Below are 23,564 nucleotides of genomic sequence, written 5' to 3'. Positions count from 1 at the left end.
TCTGTACAAAACATTTAACAAAGGCCCTCTGTGTGCAATTCAACCCTAGATCAATTTACCCTGGGTTGGTGAGCTCTCATTATCTTTTTTATTAGCACCTGCTATCAGCTTCTAGTTTTTATTTTATTGTATGGGCCATTGTATGGGCTCCGGCAACCCTGTTGACTTCCTTTAGCATGTTTAATTAACATTGTCTGAAGGGTGGATTTATTTGCTGTTTTACAGTATCTGGCAGGGGAAATGTTCCCCAGCGAGAAAATATGTGTATCCCCACCGTACAATCTGTAATACGGTCGGGCAAAAGAGATGCAATCACTTCACCTACAGTCCATTTAAATATACCAATTCTCCTATAAAATTTTACCCATTTCTGTGTAAACGGCTTTGAGGCCCCAGCGTCAGGTTGAGCCGAGGGACCCTGGCCCTTCTGTTCTTCTTTTACTTGGTTAAGAGGCCTAATGGTGGCCCTTAGTGCAAGTTTTTCATTGTGATCTCTGCCTTCTGGGTTTTTAAATTTTTCCAAACTAGGTAAGTAGGGGAGACCTGTTTGGGGCCCTTCAGTGTTGGGGGGACGAGTAGAGTGTCCCTTTGGCCCAGGCAACCTTAGGCAGTGCTGAATTAAACCTTTGTTTTCAACCCATTAATGCCCGTTTTATTTATCCCACTTTTTAAAGTAACCGTCTGCAGACTTCCCTCCTGGGGAGGTGAGTCTCGTGACTGTCCCCTCTTGGATTCTGCTGTTTTTTCCCTTTTAATATTTGCTTTATTTACCTTATTTCCTAAAAACTCTTTTAAAAGTTTCTACCTTGTCGAGTCCCTTGACTTTCTCATCTGCTGTTTGTATTTTTTTCTTAGTTAACTTAATGCTTTTATTAGCATCTGTAAGACTATGAGAGGAAACAAAGATCCCAAATTCGATTAGATTTTAAGGCTAGTCATTATTTCTTTGTGTTTTGTTTTTAATTTGTTTTTTTCATAGATACCAATAAAACAGCTGTTTATGATGAGAGCTCTCTCAAAATTTTTCCAATTTAACTGATCCATTGTCTGGCGGTGATGAGTAGGATCTTAATAGTGACTCAAACCAATAGGGGTTTTGTAACCAGAGGGCCAGGAACAGAATCTGCCACCCCAAAATATGCCTCTTTGGCATAAGGGCTGTTTTGAGCTGATGATTATTAAAAAATGCTAGACATAGGAAAAGCTCTGAACAGCGAGTTGAAGTTACCCTTTTGTAGGGGAAATTTACATTTGTTAGAGAAGTCTCCATTTGTGAGGGTGCCTCCCTCTCTGTGCCAGGAAGGGGAGGATGAGTCTAAATCTGCAGAAACTTTTATTAATGGAGAAGGCAATGACGTAAGTCTGCATAACAACTTCATCCTTGTTCACTGTGCTTTTCCCGGCAACCTTCGATAACTGACCCCCATCTTAACAACAAGATCTTAAAGCTATTTTTCAGGGGTCATGAGCCAGCCGGGAGCATGTACAGAAGAGAAAATTTTGATCTGCCAATTGAAACTCATCCTGCCCGTGCTTCTGCAGACCAGCCTGCCCGCCCCGATCCCCAACCCTTATCTCATACTTTGGACCCATGAGACAGATTCGAGAACCTGGCCTTCTGTCTCCTTGCCAGTCGATTGCACAATAAAGCATTTCTTCTCTCAAAGGCTGCGTGCCACGGTGTCAGCTTCTGTGCGCATTGGGAGGCAAGCCCTTGCTCGCTAACGCTTTTATGGCTTAACCCTGGACATACGAGACGTCCCCAAAAGAGAGTGCAAAAGAAGCCACCCTCACCAGATCCAGAATGTTTGCTCCCAAAAATGGTCTAAGAAAGCAGAGGCTTTTGTTGCGCAGGTGCTGCAATAACAAGCAATGCAGGTTGAGATGACAAAGGCCCTGATGGACTGGGGCCCCTGACGACAAACTCCCCTGAGATCTGAGACAGCCAGACAAAGAGAGCGTGTCTCGGAACCCGTCTGTTCAACTGGCTGCCAAGATGCATGCTAGTGCATGCGTCCTCCCGATGGCAGAGACCAGAAAGGTCACAAAGCCAAGCTCTCAAGATACGGAACAAGACAAAAGAGAAAAACCTCATCTTATATGCACATGGACAGCTTTAGCTAAGCCTTGGGTCTCCTGGAGCCCGAATAATACCTAGGAGGGAGGTTCTGTGGGCTTAGGGAGTGTGTGTTGTTTTACAACTCTTGTTGCATGGGAATTTTCTTGAGGCTGGCAGGAAACCTGTGTCATCTACCCCGTTCCTTGACCAACTTATCCTATTACAGGAGACTTCTTGAGGTGGTGAGCGCCCTAATGGCTCTTAACTGCTCCACCCGTATCCACCAAATTTGCACCCTCTTTGGCTTCCAAGATGCCCCTTAGCAACAGCTTTCCCCTCCCGTGCATATTAACCCACAGCAAAGTTCACTGAGGGCTGGCCCAGACAACAGGCTTGTAGAGATGCCTGCATCTTGCCCTGTGGTTTTTCCTTTTTATGCCACATGACAAACAAGACAGAGACAAGGAAAAATAGTGACCATCTCTGGGTGGGGAAGGATCAATAAACCAATGAGGACCCAAACCAAATTTCCCAGAGTCACTCAGTACAAGAAGCTAGCTTCACCAATATTTTCTCCTGCTAGTCTAAATTGAGACAAGGAAACAAAACTCACCACTCTTGCTTCCACTGGACCCTGCAGGCAGAGATCTGGGAGACTGACGTGGTAAGAACTCTTGTCTCCTGCTGGCTCTTCTTAGGGATCCAGGATCTCTGAGCTGCAGTAGTCCAGGAGCAAGCAGCATCCAGCCAGTGAAGTTTTATCCCATCCTCATTGCCAAACTGTGGGGGAGGAAGAGCTAGTCCTTATCTTCTAGGTTCTTCTGGCTGGTTCAAGAATTAAATTGACATGAGACAGAATAACAGGAGAAAATCAAACAAAGCTTTATAACATGCACACATGGGAGAGACTCAGGAAAACTAAGTAGCTCGCCAAAATTGCCAAAGGCGCCACCTTAAATACCGTCTTTAGCTAAAGACAAAGAAGGATGTTGGGGGTAGTGTTTTGGGACTTCCAAGGGGAGGACGGCAATTCACAGGGAGATGGAAAAGCAAATGTTCAATAACAAATCTTTACTAGGCCTTCTTACTTTGATAAAATTGTGCCTCGCCAGGTGCCTTTCTGTCGACCACACCTGGAGTTATCTATGGTGAGAGCTCCTTCTTGGAACAGGCCTTTAATCTTAGATTCTTTTAGGTAGTTACAGGGAAGGTCAAAGTTTCTTTCTGAGTATTTTGTTCTTAAAAACAAGCCAAAGAGACACATTTTGGGGTAGCAAATTCTGATCCCTCACACAAGGGAGATGATTAAGTTGCCTATTTTGTCATATTTTGGGAGATGTGGTTAGAATGTAGCTTCCCTCAAGGCAAGCAGATGCATTGAGTAACTGCTTCTCATTCCTTTTTGTCTTGAGTACGTTGAGGAAGAAGCCTTAACTCAGAGTCCATGTTTGCGTGCCTGTCACATGAAAATGTTTCTGAGGTCAGAGGCAATATGAGGCAGTTCCTCTTTTCACCTTGGGACCTCGTTATCTTGTAGAAACTTGTCTAAAGCCTCGTACTTTTTTCAGAAATGATTTTTAAAAATTTGCTGTCCACAGTCCATCCCCCCCCCCGCCATTTTATTTAATAAAGCTTCGCTGCGTAACTCTTTGCATCTTGACAAATGTGCTGCGCCCTCCTCCTCACCTTGTAATAAACACTTTCTTACCTTTAGTTTGGGTCAGTTTCTCGGATCTAATGTCGCCTTAAACATCCCCCGAGGTCGGGATCTTTCCTTTCTGGCCTCTGCCCACTGGCCTCCCTGTTGTGTTGCTGAGGCCGTGGAAGGCTTTCCTGCCACACTTGTTTTGAAGGCAAAGTGCAGGTAGAATAGCTTGTGTGAGGAAAGCTGTTAAAAAGCAGAACAGCTGATCTCTTAGAAGAGGGAATTAGAAGAGGTGCTGAATGCTACATTTGTAACTATGAGCCCAGGTTTCCTTTCTTAATGGGATTGGTGCTATGGAGGAGATTCCCGTGTTGGGTGGGAGGCAGGCCCAATGGTGGCAAAATTCCAGCATTCCTGCAGTAAGATTCCATGATTCAGGTGAGACCATCTCATTCTTTAGCTCTTCAGCTATCCATTCACTTATCCAGTTTCCTGTGCTTCTCCCTCCTTTGGGCATCGTTTTTAATCTTGACCATATCACCCTGACCTGGTCATCAGGAGGGGACATGTGGTGTGGTCTCCTCTCTCTTTTAGTGGCAGCTCCTTGCCTGCCTTAGGGATGCAGGGATGTAGACACTGACCTTAGGTTGCCCTTCCTTTGGCTGAGCTTCTCGGCACCCTTTCTCCTGCTCTTCTCCTTTATGAGATGGCCTCTTTATTGCTTTTTAGGCTTCCTTTGGTGCCTTGTTTATATGATGAAAACAACATATAAAGAGGGAACAGATTTAGTTTGCTTAGACTCTTATTATTTTAATTTTGGATTATCCAAAAGCTTTAAGTCAGTGGCTCTCACACCTGGCTTCCCTTTGGAATCACCCGGGGAGCTCAAAAAAACCCCGACCCCCAGGCCTCCCGCAGACTAATTGTATCAGAAATCTCCCGGAGGATGACCCAGGCACCACTGTGCTTTAAAAAGCTCCCCAGGTGGTTCCAGTGGCAGCGAGGCTGACAGTCAGGTTTCAGGTTTAAACTGAAGGTGAAGTTGTGCAAGTTTACTGTCCTTTTTCTGATTCGTTTTCTACTTTAAATTTAAAAGTATACAGTGTCACATGGATCAGCGCATGTGTGTCTTCCAAAGAGAGTGGTGTGCTTGGGTGGTGACCGTTGACTGGACCCTTTCACTTCCTTGCAGTCAGGAAGAGGTTGCCGCTGGAGGGTGAGGGGTGGGGTGAGAGTGTGGACCGAGGCCCGCACATCCGCCCAGTTACTGGAAAATACGACCTGAAATGCTTGGCTTCTGCCATCAGGTCACTTTCTCACAGCTGGTAAGTGGTGTGGTCCATATTTTGTATAAATTTAGCTCTTTTAATCCGTGTATCAACTCTGGGAAGTAGTTACTTTTTGTCCATTTTGCAGATGAAAAATTGAGACTCAGAAAATAGTAAGTAACTTGCTAGTAACTACACATCTGGTGATTGACAGAGCTGGAGGCGGGAGGGTCTGTGGTGCCAGCAGGCACGATTCTACGGGGCCTTGTGGACCTCTTCCCATTCCAGTGTGAGCAGGACGCCGGTGGGCAAGGGGCATGTACTAGTGTGTGAGTCTTGTTTACTAATTTTGCAAACTCCAAGATCTCCTTTATTCAGTGCATTTTCCCAAAGAGCTCACACAGTACTTCTATAGTACTTGAAAGTGCCCCCCTCCGACCCCCCGTATCCCGTTCCAGAAAAGAGGCAGGCAGCAACTTTATTTTAATATTCAGGACAGACGTGCATGGAGAATAGAAGTTATATACTCTGCTCCAGGTTTGTGGAAACTCTGAGCTTAATGCTTTTCTGGGTTTGTGAAGCTGGTAGCATTGACTTTGGTCAGGAGGCCTCTTGAGTTATTCTCCCAGGATGGAGGCAGCTTAGCTTTCTGCGCCCACACTCTCCCCTCATCTCCCAGGCACCAGGGGGGACGTTAGGGAGGAGGTATCTGTGGCCAAAAGTAGAGTGTGTGACCATGGAACCAGACGGGAGATGCAGGGAAGAGCTGCCCAGAATCATGAGGCTTGAAAAAGCACTGCTCGCACCCTAGAGAAGGGACAGCCGAGAGGCTTCGGATGTAGCCAAAACTGGAGAATTGGGTAGATTAAAGCGAGTTCTATCCATTTCAGAGACATTTGACATGTTTAGAAAATTGACGCCATAATTTTCAGTGACAATAAAAGCCATTGATCTTTTGTTTTGGGAATTGAAAAGAGGTGTTGCAGATAGCTGGGATCCACTGAGGATCCACAGAGAAAATGCACTCTGCCAGCGCCCACCTTAACATCCGCCACGGTACAAAGCATCTGTAAGTTCTGAGTAAGGCGTTAACTAGTGTAGCTTCTGCAGAGACCGTCTCCTCCCTATTCGTTTGGACGTGAAGCACGATTGATCCGTTTTTGGGGATCTCTACCTGGGGCTTCCTGGGCGGAGCCGCTGGCTGTATGCAGAGCAGATGCTGAGCACGTTGGCTGAGTATTTTGCTGTCTTTCTGCCCTTATAGCAGATCTCTTAGCAGATTAGTTTGGGATTCATCTGGGATTTCTGAGACCTGACTATAAATTTCAGGAAACAGCATATCTGTAGTATTTTAGTGCCTTGGACACAGGAAGTTTAAAAAGAATTTGGGCAGAAGGTATAAAAATTGCAAAGCAGTGTAGCCTATGACAGTGTCAATTAGGAGTTTGATCGTGCTGACTCTCCTGCCCTTTTTCCTTTGGTGTTCTCTTAGCAGCCTGATGTTCTGACCACCGGGGCTGGTATCCCAATAGGAGACAAACTCAATATTATGACGGCAGGGCCCCGAGGGCCCCTCCTTGTTCAGGATGTGGTTTTCACTGATGAGATGGCTCACTTTGACCGGGAGAGAATTCCTGAGAGAGTCGTGCATGCTAAAGGAGCAGGTGAGAGCTCTGTTTATTTGTTGCAGAAGGATTGTTTCATAGCACTTGGGTTAAAAATTATTTCTCAGAAGGCTGGAGCTCTTTTAATAGAAGGGCCAAAATCTCCTTTCCTGGGAGAAAGGAAAACACGTCCATCAGCAGAGGAGTTAGAAATGAAATGATGGTTATTTCCCTGGATTGAACATTATATATAAACATACTTTATTTTACTAAAAATAAGAGTAATCTTCCTTTTCTTCCATCATATAGTTTAGTGAAGAAGTAAGAATATGGAAATACAGACCCAGATGTCCTGTAATTGTAACCCGATTTAGATGGTGCACTAGCTGGATACATACTGGAATGAGCTGTGCAAAATTGAGGATAGTTGTGTTAGGGTGGTGGGTTTGTGGTGATTTTTCCTTTTGGGTCAAGACATCTGTAAAATTTTTATCTTGCTTTTATTACGGAGATAAAAGATGAGGGTGGTGTTTCAAAGAAAGCTAAAAACTCAGTAGGAAAAAGAAAGCTTGATAGAAAGGAGGAGAAAGTTGTTCTCTTAGCTGCCCCCTTGCAGTCCCTGTGAGGACTTCCTGGTCTCATTCCCCTCTTCTTCCAGCTCCTCCAATGTTCTTTGTGTGGCTTTTCCGTTGTGGCTTTGGTTTGCTGTTCGGTGTGTGGTGTGGCTCTGTGGCGTCCTTTCTAAGTGTTTGTTCTTTCTCTCTCTGTGTTTTCTCCTTCTCCCCATTCTTCTCTTTCTCTCCTGAGTCCCACGTGGAGTTCCAGGCCCTCTCAGACCCTACGTGATGAGCGGCTTCCAGCCTTGCCCATCTCCTCTTGGCTCCAGCTGTGTAGCCCTCCGCTTAGCACTGAACGATAACAGGGGTTTGCATTCTGCTCTTTGCACTTGCATTCGGACATCTCCCCTTCTCCCATCATATTGGAAGCTCCCAGAAGGCCAGTGCTAAACCATCAGTTTCTCTAGTCACCCAGATGTCCATTGAGGGCCTGATGGTTTGAGTGGTGGTCTCCAGGATGAGATTTCTGTGTCTTTCTTGTTAGGGGCTTTTGGCTACTTTGAGGTCATGCATGACATCACCAGATACTCCAAGGCAAAGGTGTTTGACCAGATTGGCAAGAGGACTCCCATTGCGGTTCGATTCTCTACCGTTGGTAAGTCAGTCTGTTCGCATGATTGTGTTGCTGGACTCAGCCCTGCATCTTATTTGGGGCATTTATAACTTAATTTCAAGAAAAACTTGTAGGACAATAGGAAATAAGCACTTCTCCAAATTATGCAAGGTTTTACAGTGGAAAAATAGGTAAGACACGTAGGAAGTTACTTATAACTCTGTTGAGGTCTTAGGAAATCACAGTTTACAGAGCTGCCTCTGCAGTTCTGTGACACTTGGAAAGAACTTTTCTATGAGTGGTTGCCTCACACGGAAGTATGGAGTGAGGACCTTATTCAGTAACCATGGTAACAGCTGCCCTTTATTGAGAATTTACTCTGCCAACCATGGGTAGATGCTTTACCAACATTATTCCTAATCCATAGGTTTACTTTGCAAGGTGAGATTATTTCTATTTCAGAGTTTTTCTCATGGTACAGGGTAGTAGGAATGAGATCTATCATACTACATCTCAACACACCACAATGCATGATTAATTCTGTTTCTGTGTGAGTCTGTGTTTGTGCATTTAAAAAATACTGTGGAATGCAAAAATAAATGAAATTAAGAATAAACCTATATTTTAACTCATTTTCTTAATATCAGTCTCATTTTGATGACTCACTTATTTGCTTTATTCACCACCTTAATGTTTATAATTATTCTCTTCCCTTATTTTAATCACGTTTGGACAAAGCCACCTTATTATCTTAAATGGATAATCTCTTCAGCTGTTATTACATGTACTCTCTTATTACTCTCAATTAATTCATTTATTTAATTTGTTGACCAAATTAGCTGGTAGGTGGTAGAAATAATAACCTGGGTACTTAAATATCTAATTTACTTTTAGGAAATGGATTGGAACAGTTAGATCCTAATGTTTCTTTATGCCTTCAGGCTTCTTGGATGCAAAGAGCTCTGGCTTAGGCTTCCTTTTTCCCATTTGAATCTTCTAGCTGGAGAATCAGGCTCAGCTGACACAGTTCGTGACCCTCGTGGGTTTGCGGTGAAATTTTACACTGAAGATGGTAATTGGGATCTTGTTGGAAATAATACCCCCATTTTCTTCATCAGGGATGCCATGTTGGTAAGCCATAGAGTATTTTGCACTCTACCAATATTGGTTGATTTAAATTGATTTCAGATACTCCGTATAGAATGGCATTTGAGGAGAGGCCCTCGGAAAGGCAGAAAGAAGAGAATTTAGGTTGGCTGCATTGCCTTTTTAAACACATTTTTTCATATTTAGTATCTTTTTATAGTATCAAATAACAGTTATCACTGGTCTTAGATTTGCAGTTTCAAGATTCCCCGACTTAATGGAAATAGTCCAGTTTTCCTTGCAGAGCATGGAAGATTAATAGAAAAAGGTGCTTTGCCCTAGAAACAGTAGAGGGTAAATTTCATTTTAGGGTTTGCAGTTTAAAATTCTAGGATTATATTGTTCAGAACTATAATCCATAAACCTAGCCATGTGATGTATAATGTCAGGCACCATAATTCCTGTTAACTTAGTTTTTCTTTTTTTTTTTCCCATTTAGTTTCCGTCCTTTATCCACAGCCAAAAGAGAAACCCTCAAACGCACCTGAAGGATCCGGATATGGTCTGGGATTTCTGGAGTCTGCGTCCTGAGTCTCTGCATCAGGTGGGAGCATTCTTTTTTCACTCTGTTATCATATGTCACCTGGGATGGAACTGGTAATTATGCCTCATAATGTCCTTCTCCAGGTTGGGCTCTTTGATTAGAATTGGCTTCTGCCCTTCTTTTTTGGGAGGCTCTCTCAGATTTCTTCACCCTGAAGACTTTTATAGTGACTGATTTTGTCGATCTCCTTCCATTCGTAGACCTTATGTGGTGCTAAAGACATTATCCCTTGATACTTCGCAATATTAAGGATTAAAGTCTCAAGCCTGTCGTAAACTTCTTTGTATTAGGGAAAGGAGGGGAAAGGAGTACCAAATGAATTTGCTATTTAAATCAATTTTGAGTAATAAGTTAGGCTAGTTTTCAGATTTGCTTTAACTTTTGTTTATAGAATTTTGAGCCATGAGTTCAATAATTTATATATCATTCTGCTTTAAAATTCTTCTGTTTGTTATTTATTATAGATGTAAATATGGTAACTCTTCCTTGGGTACTTGGCTGTGTCATTAAGGGGTTTCTAGAAACTTAGGAATGTCTTAAAAATCTAGGATGTTTTGATTTAAATTGAAAAGTTTTAGGCTTTATTTTTTTCTTCCTTAGGTTTCTTTCCTGTTCAGTGATCGAGGCATTCCGGATGGACATAGGCACATGAATGGATATGGATCACATACTTTCAAGCTGGTTAATGCGAAGGGAGAGGTAGTTTATTGCAAATTCCATTATAAGGTACGTGTTGCCTATGGGGCAGAGGGTACAAGGCTCCTGCCACCAACGTCTCCTTACTTCTCCTGAGGACTAGGCAAAGATCAAGACCTCCCCTACCTTTCCCTTACCTCCTCCACCCCTAAGGATGAGAAGTACTGATCTAGTTGCTCAGTACCATGAATATTTTGTTGACCACTGCCTGAGTGAGTAGATTCTCGCAGCCCACTTAGAAGAACTGTGTGTGGGCTCTTTGGTCTCTTCTTTTCATGTGGCCAGAAAGCAAGAGCACTGGCTGTTGTCAATAGTCAAGCTTTCTTCTCCTGGACCCTGGGGACCCTGCCATAAATAGGTGGAAAAACGCTCCTTTGTGCTGCCTCTCTGGTTTAATGTTTCTGGTGCTGGCAGGTGCACATTGAAATTCTTTCTCCCTGGAGTGAGAAGGTTTAAAGTTTGGTGTGGGCCCAAAGGTAAGGAGATAATACAGGCCTCCAGGATAGGCAAAAGATTTCTACCTGTAACCTAGGTTTCTAGAGTTCCTTGTTGGAGTTTGGAGGTAAGACTTAGCAAGCGGTGAATTGTTCTGTTGCTTCGCCTTTCCTCGCCCTGAGTCAGTGCTCTGAGCATAGCTATCTTTCGAAGCTCAGGAGGGGGCACTGAGGCAGAGTTCGGGCATTCCCGTCTGTGAAATACCAGTCTCACCACCACTTTCAACATCTGATGCTGGCTTTCCAAAAACATTTCTCCCAACTTTTTAATTCATCTATCCACTTATTTACCATTTATTAAGGGTATACTATGAACAGGGCAAGTGAATTACAAATGTCAGAAAACAAAAATTCCCTTTTTTTGGTTTGCTTTCATACAATCAGGTGAAATCAGTTACCTTTGGGGAAGCTTTTGAGAACCTTTTAAATAATTGAAGTGTTTTAAAGGGCTCTCTTTTAGTGTGAGCTTGGCATTTGTTAGAATAAGCCATATTCCAGAGAACTCTAGAAGGTTCTTAAAAAACCTCTAGTTGCCCAAGAGCTTATTTCCCAACACTGCTGCTAAAATAAGCAGAGACAGGAGTGGACTCATGAAAAATGCCATCTCCCTCTTAATGACATCCCACAGACCTGTTTTCTTCTGTCCTGTCTTAATCTTTATGTGAACCATGAACGTAGGTATAGCAGACAGGGAAACTGTCACCTCTCTTTTTGCTATGGCTTGGGTATGTGATCTTTGGCAAGGAACAACTTAAGAAACAGTTGACCCATTGGCTTGTAATTGCCAAAAGGAGCAGTGTGGTGTCATGTAGGGCAGGACTAAGAAGTGATTCTATCTGGGACAGCTAGCATGGTTGGTGGCTCTGCGGTTAGACCAATCTGAACTCAGGTCTTCCCTCTTACAGATAACTGTGACTTGGGAATATTGTTAGAAGTCACTGAGCTCCAGGTTTGTCACTGTAAAACTGGGATGATAGTACCAGCTGTCCATGGTCTGGGAAAGACTGGATTGCTTATGGGTCTGTTCAGCAGACAGCCCTTCATCAGTCTGGATTATTCTGACCAGAGATTATTCTTTTCTAAACCCAAGAGATTCGATTAAAATCAGAAAGATGTTGCAATATTATTGCACAATGTAGTGTATTAGCTCTCTGGGTGATCTACAGATGGTGACCTCCATTTTTGAACCCTGACGGTGGCTTTACTTCTGGTCTGATAGTAAGAAGGTTCAAATCTTGCCACTGGCCAGAGAGCGTTGAGATTTCTGTGGTAGAAATGGACTAGCCTTTCAGAGTTGACTTTTGCTAAGGAAATCTTTCCATGGTGCTTAGCTTGTTGGGGATCTTTCAGAATAAGATAGAGGTGGGGGATCTGTTAAAGGGCAGTATTGCCATTCTGCTCTGGGAGCAGCTGTGAAAGTGACTTAACTTCTGTGGGTCTTAATGGCTTGTTTGGAAAGTCAGAATACTAACTTTGCCTGCTTAGAATCAGAGAACTGGTTCCGAGTGGCTGTCCTGCAGTTCTTCTCAGCTCTGTGAACTATGATTCTATAGTTTGTTTAAAATAAAAAAGGAGGAGAGTAGGGGTGGAGGGCTGCTAGCTGAGCACAATCTCAGTAATTGATTCGAGCTATTATAAAACAGGGAATTAAAAAAACTACTTCATGCAAAAAAGAGAAGCCATTTAATTTTATTAATCATTTGTTTATTTTTTAAATATATTTTGATTTTGTTTTCTGATTCAAAAAGTAAAATGAGTATACAAATTCAAATAATAGACACTCTGGAAAACAGTTTTGAAATTCCTCAAGATATTAAATGTAGGATTACCATATGACCCAGCAACTCCATTTTGAGATATAGACTCAAAAAATCCACTGAGTGGTTACTTTAAAATGGTAAATTTTATGTTATGTATATTTTATGCCAAAATGTTTTTGGGTTTGTCTGAAGACAGTCATGCAGCATTCTTTATATGGGTGAAAAATTGTAAATAAAGTATATGTCAATAATTAAAAAATTTAGATATAGTCATGCTTTGCTTAATCATGGGGATGTGTTCTGAGAAATGCATTGTTAGGTGATTTTATCATTGTGTGAACATCATAGAGTGTGCTTGCACAAACTAGATCTTGCAGCCCCCTACACACCCAGGCTACAAGAAACTGATCTTATGGGGCCACTGTGGTATATGTGGTCCATTGTTGACGGAAACATCATTATGCCTTTCATGACTGTAATACAGAACGCATAAAGGAAAGATAGAAGTAATCTTAAGTATGAAATGCATAGACAGATTCCCTGGATATTAAAGGAATCAGTCTAATCCAGTAGAATTTCTCAGTGATAAATTTATATTTGTATGAGTCTTGAACAGTGGAATTATGGTACAAGGAAAAATCCAATCTTTGAGTAGCCTTACTCATAATCCTTCAATGAATTACTAATTAAAGTTCGATAACTTTGCCAGTAAGTTTCAGTTTGTGCTTCCTTCTTTCATTCCGTAGACTGACCAGGGCATCAAAAACCTTTCTGTTGAAGACGCAGCAAGACTCTCCCAGGAAGACCCTGACTACGGCCTCCGGGACCTTTTTAACGCCATTGCCACAGGCAACTACCCATCCTGGACCTTGTACATCCAGGTCATGACATTTGATCAGGCAGAAACTTTTCCATTTAACCCATTTGATCTTACCAAGGTGAGTTAGTTAACAACTTGATAGTTTTAGTTGTTAATCTGATTTTGGAACATTTGCAGTCAAGTGTTCATAAGGGAACTCGTACGAATACAGTGGTACCACTTTAGAGTTCCTCTCTTGTGAATGAGTCCTCACCTCATCTCACTTCAGCTCCTGTTTGATAAGTTCTTTGCGTTTATCTGGGTGGCTCCATATAGCGTTCTTAGCAATTTTGAAAAGCTGATGCGCCTTTGCACAGGGAAAGTGTCGCTATTTACTGTTCACTGTTACGAAAGACTCAACCAAATGTACTCACCTTAAGTTATCATTTTATTGGATTAAAAAATTGTTATTTTCAGTTATTATCATTGGCTTCATTACATTTGAAAGCTTAATTTTTATGGGTACTTTAGTTTCCTTCAGTTGGTTGTCTGGTAATTGTGACTATGACATTATTTTTAGGTTTGGCCTCACAAGGACTACCCTCTTATCCCAGTTGGTAAGCTGGTCTTAAACCGGAACCCAGTTAATTATTTTGCTGAGGTTGAACAGTTGGCCTTTGACCCAAACAACATGCCACCTGGCATTGAGCCCAGCCCGGACAAAATGCTTCAGGTAAACCTGATGGATTGAGATGTTCTGAGGCAGGAGTGCACGTGTGACACACACACACTGTGTAATTTGGCACAATCTTTATACAAAGAATTAACTAGAACATCACTTAGACTTTAATCTGGGTCCTTAGTTCCTGTGGACTCACTGAAACATCCTTAGATGGCATTACAATATAAACCAAATTTCATTGTAAAACCCCTCAATATGTTAAGACTTTGATATTTAGTCTTTTAATTTAAAAAAAGTTATGTTAGAGATGCCTTGTGTTTACAGAGTAAAGCACTGTTTGTTGAGTCTGTAACTGGTGGGAGGGAATATTGTTAATTGATTGTAACACCGTGGTCAGCGTAACTTTATTTACTTCCTCTTCCGTGGTGATGCTTGAATTTTACCATCTGTAGAAAGAGATCTGGAGATTATTTTTATGAACTAAGGCAATGGGTTAATTTAGCCGTTTGTCTTGTTAATGTTTTGGGCAATCAGTATTTTTTTTTATCACTCTCCAAAATGCTCTCTCAAGAGTACGAAGAGTGAAACATTCTTTGGACCAGAAATCAGTAGAAAATAATTGGCTTCATAATTATTGAGTTAATTGATTGATCTTTTGTGTTTTTGGACTATGACCACGAAACACAGATTAATGATTACATCCTAGATAAGGCCAAAGTGACCTATGGCCACTTCTTATGTAAGCGTCTGATTCCAGTTCGGGTGTCACTGTCCCGGGAGGCAAGCTAAGGTTCCCTTGTTTTTTTTTAATAATAACTTTTTTGCTTTGACATTGGGAACATCTGAGGCTTTTATAGAAAATAAGTTTTTCATTAGTTTTTAGTTCAGTTTAATGTAACTGGAATACTTATTTACTGTGTGTGATAGAGTGTCCTGGGTACTGTAACAGATGTTAAAACACAGGATAACTGTGATACAGAAGAATGCTATGGTGAATTGGAGGAGAAATCTTGTCTGATAGGACAATGGCAAAGTTTCCAGAATAAGGTAGCATTTGAGATGGTTTTTTAAGAATAGATAGGATTTTTTTTTAAAGATTTTGTTTTTCTTTTTTCTTCCCAAAGCCCCCCAGTACATAGTTGCATATTTTTAGTTGTGGGTCCTTCTGGTTGTGCTATGTGGGACACCACCTCAGCGTGCCTGATGAGCGGTGCCATGTCCGCACCCAGGATTTGAACTGGTGAAACCCTGGGCCGCAGAAGCGGAGTGTGTGAACTTAACCACTTGGCCATGGGACCGGCCCAGGGATTTTGTTTTTTAATAGAGATAAGTGAGACAGGAGAGGGAGAGGAGTGTAGGCACAAAGGCAGACCATGTTGGGTGTATTTAAACTGTAAACAGTGACTCTTTCCTGCGTTAGAAGAAATAAGATTGGACAGGTACGTTGAGCGTATGTCAGAGGGGACCTGAATGCTTGAGTAGAAGTTTATGCTACAGCTGTTGCTTCTAGGAAGAGAAAAGTTTTCTTCAGTTTTGAGAACTGTGATCTGGTACATAGCAAGCAGAATCACTCCTGTTGGTTATAAATAGAACAGAGGGAGCTGGGGGTTGGCAATAGAAAGGTAAGTGACATGGATAGGATTACAGAGGGTGGGCAGAAGTGCTTGCCCTGAACTGGGGAGCAGAGGAAGCCAAGACAACGTGACCCTCGGCCCTGAGCCTCCCCTGCCTGGCGGCTGGAGGGAGCTGAACTGTGTGAAGCAGAGGTTAATGGGATTTGCCAAGGCTGGGAATCGTCGAGGGTACAGCTAAGGCTGCGTAGTCTTGGTATTGAGGGCACAGGTTGAGGAATACAAGATTCTTTCATGAGAATCTAGGTCGCCATGAGTCTCTGGACCACACGGAGACCTGGAGGTGGTTAGCAACACTAACTCATGCAGTTAGAAGGGTGCCGATGCCCTGGATGGCGGCCTAGGCCCCCATAGGAAAAGGACCGCATAGCAAATGCATATTCTCTACAACAACAACAAAAAACAAAGGTGTCAGGCATGGCGTTGAAACTGTGGGAAAGAGAGTCCTGAAAAAGGATGATAAATGGAAATCATATAATTCCATTAGTGAATTGAAGTATATGAATTAGAAGGATTAATCATATAATTCCTATCAGTGTTAATTTCAGTTATGGCAAACACATATTTTAAATGTAATATGCTGTCTTTACAGTTTTTTTAAGTGAGTTTACGAAAGTGTGTGAAAGACCCTTATTGGGTTCAGTCAAAATATCAGTTCCCAGCCTAGTTTTTCCTACAACTGCTTGGGATATTTAGCTGTGAATCCTGACACCAGGGAGCATGTTAGGAGCCGCATGGCAGGCAGGGCTGTCGTCCTTCTTTCGGCATTTGGCGAGCAGTGAGGAGTAAACGTTTCTGGGCGGGAGACAGGATCCGTGTAGGGCCTCAGGAAGACTCTTTGGGCAGGAGTGTGTCAGGTGGTGTTTTGGAGGAGGGACTGGAAGTGGAGAGCCAGTAAGGAGGATTAGAAATCCTAAGTGATAAGCCAGACCACGGTGAGAAGGACAGAGCAGGACAGTGCCCGTCTCGGAGAGACTGTCCCCGGTCCCTGATGAAGCTGGTGCCTCCTTTCCTCACTGCCAGGCTCTGCAGTTGGCAGGAGTGGGGAAGTCGCCCGGTTCCTGGAGTGGAGAGCCTTGTTCTGCCTTTCACCCACGTCCACAGGGAGCTCAGCCACAGGGCCTTGGGTGAAGCCTGGATTCAAGTTGGTGTCAGCGTCTGGCCTGGCTGTGCCCATTTCCCAACCTTGACTTTATGGGTCTCCACCCACAGGTAGGGAGGGCAGCCTTATGAACATAAGGTGACACAAAACCAGAAGGACGTGCTGGAGGCTACATCCAGGAGCTCCATTATATCGTCTATCCTGTGGGTAAAGTTAGAACATAACTTAGTCTATTTTAATCCAAAGGAGGCAACCAGCTTCTAGACAATAGGCTCTTAGTCATGGCTGCACGACAGTCATCTAAGTATTACCTTGGATGTTTGAAATAAGGTGGGAGGTAGAGTCACTCAGCCAAGAGCAAATGATTGACAGAATGCTGAGACTGAATTAAGCATGTTGGTATGACTGGTTTGGTACAAAATAATTGCATAAGTTGCCCTATTCAACTTGATTTTTATTTCGGCTCATAGAATTAGGGGTATAATAATCTTTCAGATTCAAGGCCAATGATAAAGTCAATGCAAGAAAACTGCTCATAGAGTAGAGCTTTGAATAATGAGAATATATAAATAATTGATACCAAAATTAATGCAGAGTTAGTCATAAAGTATTTTGTTTCAACACTAACTGGAAGAGATTGCAAAAAGGTTACCATCCTGCCTTGGTAAATATGTAACAATCTAGTTTAATCTTTGCTTCTGGACTTTGGCATTATACGGCCATCATTCTGAACCAGAGTTTTCTTCGTGTAGTATTTTATTTATATCTAGAAAAGGCTCAGAGCTCAGAGTGATACTGACACAATTCAGAATGCAACATGGGAGGTGCTTTTCTAAACAATTTCCCATACGGTTGGTTTTGTAGAAATCTGCTTCATTTTGTTGAGAGCGGATGGTCGATCCCTCCCCTGGAGTCGGGGAACGGGGAAGAATGGAATCAGCTCGTGATTCCAGTTCATTGGGTTCTTGCAAATCGATTTTAGAATGTGACACATCCTTGGGAATGGGAAATAATGCGGGATGGCACTAACTTGTTATCTGAGAAAAAAAGGAGTTGTTGTCCAGAACGAATGTGAAGATGTGTGGATATTTGGCCATATGGAGTGAAGATTAAGGACCGTTCATGGGCGAGCAGAGCTCTGCTCTTAAGGAGGGCGCGGGGCATGGGGCGGGAGGCGGGAGGCAGGTTCTGTGCTCACCCCACGTCTGGAGTGCTTTGCCCTTGAAACTTGAGAATGACGTTTACAGACCGTTCCTATTTGATACGTCAGGCGCACAGTCATCATCTGTTCCTTTATAACTGTAGGGCCGCCTTTTTGCCTATCCTGACACCCACCGCCACCGCCTGGGACCCAACTATCTTCAGATACCCGTGAACTGTCCCTTCCGCGCTCGAGTGGCCAACTACCAACGCGACGGCCCCATGTGCATGTTCGACAACCAGGGTAGGTGAGGCAGCGGCTCACCCAGGGCGGAGGGCCTGCTGCACAGAGAGGGCGGGATGCCGGCCAGGCCCCTGGGTTTCAGTCTGGCCCCACGGGCCTTCCAGCTCTGTGCAGATGCGCCACCCGTGATCCTGCCAACCGTGTCCTTTCTGCCCAGCAATGCAGGTTTAAACTGCCTGAGGACCCGCCCTGCATTCATCTGTTTTATGTGGTGAGAGTGCCCCACTCAGCTTTCACTAGCTGTCCATCCAGTGCAGAAAGGAGGGGAGGAAGCCCTCTCACCCTGACGCTTGCGGAGCAGCATCTGGCTAGGGGGTTAGGCTGCAAAGACTCTTCCCGAGCTGGACGGACTCAAATCACTCTTAAATCGCCAGGACTTCCACTCTTGGAAGTGCAAAGAGCTTGTGTCTGTCTCTCTGCCCTTTGCTGGGGCCATGGGGGAGCAGGTCTAGCTAGCATGTGGAGGGGGAGCCGAGGTTAGGCTGGGGAGACAGCAAATCGGGTGTTCGCGGCCACCTTTTTTTCTAAGTGAATGTAGCCAAACTCATGCAGATCAACTGGTGAGAGGAGACGCCACTGCATTTTGTTTTTTGGTCGTTTATCAAATTTATGATGTTTTTCTTTTAACTACTCTTTTTTGGTGCCATGTACAAATAGCCTCTCTTTCTGATTACTTTCTCTAATTAGAGCATGTTTGGTTAATGTTTTTTTCCTTTTAATATTCCACAGTTTCATATAGCTCTTAGGGTTTTTTCCTCTTCCTATTTAGGACACTATTTACGAATAGGCTGCTTACACTGATCCCTTCAGAAATCTCCATGATGGTTTATATTTATAGCCATGGATGTCTATATTCAAACAACGTTTATTTTTCTATGATAAAAAAATATATGTGCCCTAAAGGAAATTTGGAAAATGTAAGGGAAGGGAGAGAAGGGAGAAGAAAAACCCGCTTATAGTCCCAACACGCAAAAGCCGTAACTGTTGCATTTGGCTAGATTTCCTGCCAGTCTTTTCTGTGAAGATGTTTTTATATGCTTAAGATTATTTTATATATATAATTTTGTGCCTTGCATTTACTATAATTATCGCTAAGCCTTTTCCATGTATTTGATAAGTTTACACACTCACTCACCAATTATATTAGGTGGTTGCAATATTTCTGTTCTCTGAGGTTCACAGAGGTGTGAGGTGTGTTATTGCCCCAAATCATTGATACTTTCTGTGTCTGTCTTCTGCGTTTTTATTCTAAAGTGACTTTTTTCATTCGTGTTCCTCAGCCCTTCTGTTACCGGGACTGGCTGTATCAGGTTCAAGTGTATTTTGAAACTTTATTAATAAGTAATTGCTTCCTGTTTGCCATTCTTGTTTCTCACTATAGTGACATATCCATGAAAAAACTACTTAAGGGTGTATTTTAAAACGCACCTTTGCCTAGTTTTATAGGCAGAGTATTTGGGGGCCAGCTGCGGGGGGCTGCTGGTTTAGGGCCGTGCGCTCTGCGGTGGCGGCCCGGGTTCCCTTCTAGGCCTAAACTTAGACCACACTGTTAGCAGCCATGCTGTGCTGGTGGCCCACACACTAAAAACAGAGGAAGATTGGCATGGATGTTAGCTCAGGGTGAATCTTCCTCAGCAAAAAAACCCCAAAAGACAAAGTAGAGCATTTGGACTGTGCCCTTGGAGTTCGATAAACAGGCTTCATTATTTCCAGTAGTCAGTGACTTGCGGACAGCTCCCTCTTTGAGCAAAGGTCAGAGCTTGTTTGGAAAGAGAATTTACAAATTCCTCAAATAGGCACATTTCAAAGAGCTTATTCTTAACTCAGAAAACCACTGTGGTGGCCGTTTGTGGGGGCACCTAGCTTTTCATATAGATGTGCTGACCTAGAATGAATTTCTTGGGCTAAACATTGGGCCCCATGATAGTGTGGTGTCCTCACTCTTCCTACATGCACTTGGTGCCCTGATCTGTGTGCTATGTATGTCCCTCTTGGTTATCCACTCTGGATAACCTCTTCTGGCAGTGAGCTGGGTCAAGCTGCAGCCCCAGACCAGTTTGTTCAAACCCCTTAATATGTTCCCAGGCCACTCCTTCTGTTTCGGCAGACTGTGCTCAGATAATTCAAGCTCTGCTAATATCAGCCAAAGCAGAGTTATAGTTAGAAAAATAAATATGCCAACATGAAAAAAAAAAGCCTCATAATTTATTCCAGAAGTCATAAAAAATGTTTTGATTGTATTTGTCATTTGTTCTAATAGTCCAGATAAATGAGTGCTGACATACTAGAAATATCAAATTTTAAAAATCCTTTTTTATTTATCCGTGGAGGGAAGTGGAAGTCAAGCTAGAATTGCATAAAGTGATGGTCAGTAAAGGAAAGATACCTCAAGAATCTTAAAAACCTTTAAGGAATAGCAAAGCAGAGCACTGTAACGCGGATGTAGGATGTGCTGGAATGGCACAGACAAAAACCCAGAGCTCAGATGGACCCCTGACGGCCGTGGGCCCTGGCAGCAGCCCGTTAGCACCTCAGGGCTCAGTCGATGTGTCTGTAGCTGGTAGGGGCGCAGCTGGGACTCTGCTGCTCCCGAGGGTTCTGTGACTCAGTGTTTGAATTGAGCCCAAGCCCAATAAAACCCTCAACTTTGAGACATGTCTTTGGGTCTCATCTTCCATGGGGGCCAAATCAAACCTGTATAAATATATTTGTACTGGGAAGCATCAGAAGATTTTAGAGATGAAGTCAGTTGAAGTGTTCAAAGGGAGTTTGAGATGTCCTCATTAACACTCGGAGTGAGACAGCCCATGGGAGCCTTTGGGAGATGGCAGCATTCTCTAAGAAGCTGTGGCCTGCCTGTAGCTAAATCTGGGACCTTAAAAATAATATGCTCGTGGCATGTACGTGTATGTGTGTGTATACAGGTGTGTATAGACATGTGCATATACATATATATACACTCGCCACTTGAATTTATTTCTTATCACGTTGACTGCAGACTTGCTTCGTTTTTCGTCTCCCTGAGTAAATCCGTGTGGTTTTCCTGTAAAGGTGGTGCTCCGAATTACTACCCCAATAGCTTCAGCGCTCCGGAGCAACAGCCTTCTGCCCTGGAACGTAAAAGCCAGTGCTCTCCGGACGTGCAGCGTTTCAACAGTGCCAACGAGGACAACGTCACTCAGGTAATGGCTTCTCTGTCTGCCCTGGGAGTGGCTTGATCATGCTCCTTGTCCACGTCTGCATATTTTCCCCTTTTAAAGTGTCTAATATGTCTTAAATTGAATTCAGGGAAGACGTCTCTGGTCATCAGTCAGTCCCTTAGTAGATGGAGTTGTGTTACTGTGCTCTTTCAGTGCAGGGTCTGGAGGCTCGTCTCTGTTCCCTCGAAGTTTGTAGACGGGATATAGGTGGGGGCCGCTGGGGAAGCAGTGAGCTCATAGAAATCTAAGAAATGGGCAAATGGAGCTTACGTACAGCCCAATCTAAGAATCTGGGCAGGAGAGCCCGGATTTAAAGGGCCAGACCTCCATTCGGAGCAGCTCTTTCCTTACAGGGCGCATTATCTATGTGACCCCCCCTCCGCCTGCCGGCTTCTGCTTTCCAGTCCCAACTGCTTATCCTTACCATGTCCTCCTGTTTTTCTCCTCTTTGCCTCATAGCTTCTGTTTGAACTTTGCTGTGGCTTTACTATGACCATGGCTAACTCTTCTTTATGGCTTTTTTCTCCATGTATTACTTTTTTTTTTTTTTGGGCCATTTTTCTCTCTTTCTCTCAACACTTCTGTATGAGATTCTGGAGAGAGGAAATCGGATTGATTTGACTAATCTTGTCACTTTTGGTTGCATCCTTGGCCTTTGGCCGGCCTATAGTGAACTGCCCCGGGTCAAGTGCCACCCTCTTTCCAGTCACCCGAGGCTGCCTGAGGGCTGTCTGTCAGTAGATGGATGCAGTGAAAGAGGCCCTTTAACTTTGAGGGGCAGCCACCTCATTAATGTGTCCAGTCCACACGCAAGAGAAGAATAAAGCTAAAAAGTGTCGTCGTCCTGGAGGTCTGCTTGGGTAGTTGGTGTTAAGCTTAGTACTCACACTAGAATGGGACCTATTTCTAGTTTCTAGTGCCTCAACTTGTAAATGTGGCTTCCAAGTAAAATAGACTAAATACGTGAATTAATTCACTGTGGAGAGATCTTTATTTGAAAGGCATGTGTGTGTATATGTATATTTGTGTCTATAAAAAGGAAATTATTGTAGGATGTAAACCATATTTAGATGAGATTAAACATCCTGGAAGCCTTTCATAGTAACTGCATTATTCCTGGTGGTGCGAGTATGTTAGAATCCAATCTCTGCCTCTCAAAGAATTGTGCCTGCATGAGGTTATTCTGGTGTTAAACTAGCTAATACATCCTCTGCAAAATTTAACTTAGATAATGAGGCTATTGCTTACACATTGAAATTTAAAATTTGTTTGATCATTCTTATTTTATTGATTTTCTTATCACTGTAAAGAACTCATGTTTTTAAGCAGTCATGATACTGCTTATAGGTTCATAGCACTATCCAGTAACTGTAAGAGTGACATGGAAAATAAGTAAGAAGGTCCAGATTTATACTCTTAAAACAGTTAACTGGGACTTCCACTTCTGGCTTATGGCCGGCCAGCTTGTATCAGCCCTGTCCTCTCGGAGAAGACTGGAAATCTAGATAAACTACAGAGAGCCTTGTTTGAAGGCTGGAGAGCTAACAAGGCAGCAAGGATGCGCAGGGCCGACGTCTTGGACAGAAAAGAAGTGCAGAGATGTGAGCTTGACGTTTGGTGTCCTTTCCTCATGAGGTGATTATTACCTTGTAAGCATTGGCCAAGATGCTGAGCAGAGTTTATAGCATGTTTCTGGGTCTGGAGGGATAAAAATTGGAGTTCAGGGCCTGCTAAGGAGGTGGCCTTTAGTTAGCATCCTAAGCATTGAGTTGGAATCCCGGAAGGGCCACGCCTAGGAATAAGGGCAAACCTGCAGTAAACTTTCCCTGCAAAAACTGAGACACGGTTTTGCATCAGCTCAGCCTCAGATCACCTGGATTAAGGCGATCTCCCTCTATCTTAACTGTCTAGCAGAAGCAAACGTAAATCTTTGGAGGAAAATAGAGTCTCAAATTATCTCTATATTTTTTCATATTCAGATGTCCAGCATTTAATAATAAGTTATCAGGCATACTTAACACATAAGACTTCATGACTGAAAACCATGAGGGGAAAAACCCCTCCTAATAGAAACAAACCTGTTAGAGATCCAGATAAGGGAATTGTCAGATAAAGATCTTAAAACAACTGTGATTAATATTTTCAAGAAAATAGATGACGGCATGGAGAATTTACTAAGAGAAGTTTAATTTATGAAAGAAGAGTTGAATGGATATACTGAACTGGCAAATGCTACAACTTAGATTAGGAATTTAGTAAATGGGTTTAAAAGGCTTCACATGTTGCAGAAGCTAGACGTGAGCTCCAGTCGTAATGATGA

General features: G+C 43.1%; 1 protein-coding gene across 1 annotated transcript in view; it reads left to right on the top strand.

Annotated features, from left to right (window-relative positions):
* The window catches only part of CAT (catalase), a 44,341-nt gene that overhangs the window by 16,363 nt on the left and 4,414 nt on the right, over positions 1 to 23,564 (top strand). The window contains exons 3-11 of the mRNA XM_046643229.1: positions 6,465 to 6,636; positions 7,678 to 7,788; positions 8,747 to 8,877; positions 9,332 to 9,436; positions 10,037 to 10,162; positions 13,133 to 13,324; positions 13,766 to 13,918; positions 17,906 to 18,044; positions 21,096 to 21,226. Coding sequence (XP_046499185.1) covers positions 6,465 to 6,636; positions 7,678 to 7,788; positions 8,747 to 8,877; positions 9,332 to 9,436; positions 10,037 to 10,162; positions 13,133 to 13,324; positions 13,766 to 13,918; positions 17,906 to 18,044; positions 21,096 to 21,226 — 1,260 coding nt within the window. The remainder of the gene's footprint in view (positions 1 to 6,464; positions 6,637 to 7,677; positions 7,789 to 8,746; positions 8,878 to 9,331; positions 9,437 to 10,036; positions 10,163 to 13,132; positions 13,325 to 13,765; positions 13,919 to 17,905; positions 18,045 to 21,095; positions 21,227 to 23,564) is intronic.

The sequence above is a fragment of the Equus quagga genome, chromosome 17 (assembly GCF_021613505.1).
Source record: "Equus quagga isolate Etosha38 chromosome 17, UCLA_HA_Equagga_1.0, whole genome shotgun sequence".
NCBI lineage: Eukaryota > Metazoa > Chordata > Mammalia > Perissodactyla > Equidae > Equus > Equus quagga.
The sequence above is the reverse complement of the archived record's forward strand: the minus strand, read 5'-3'. Positions and strand labels throughout refer to the sequence as shown.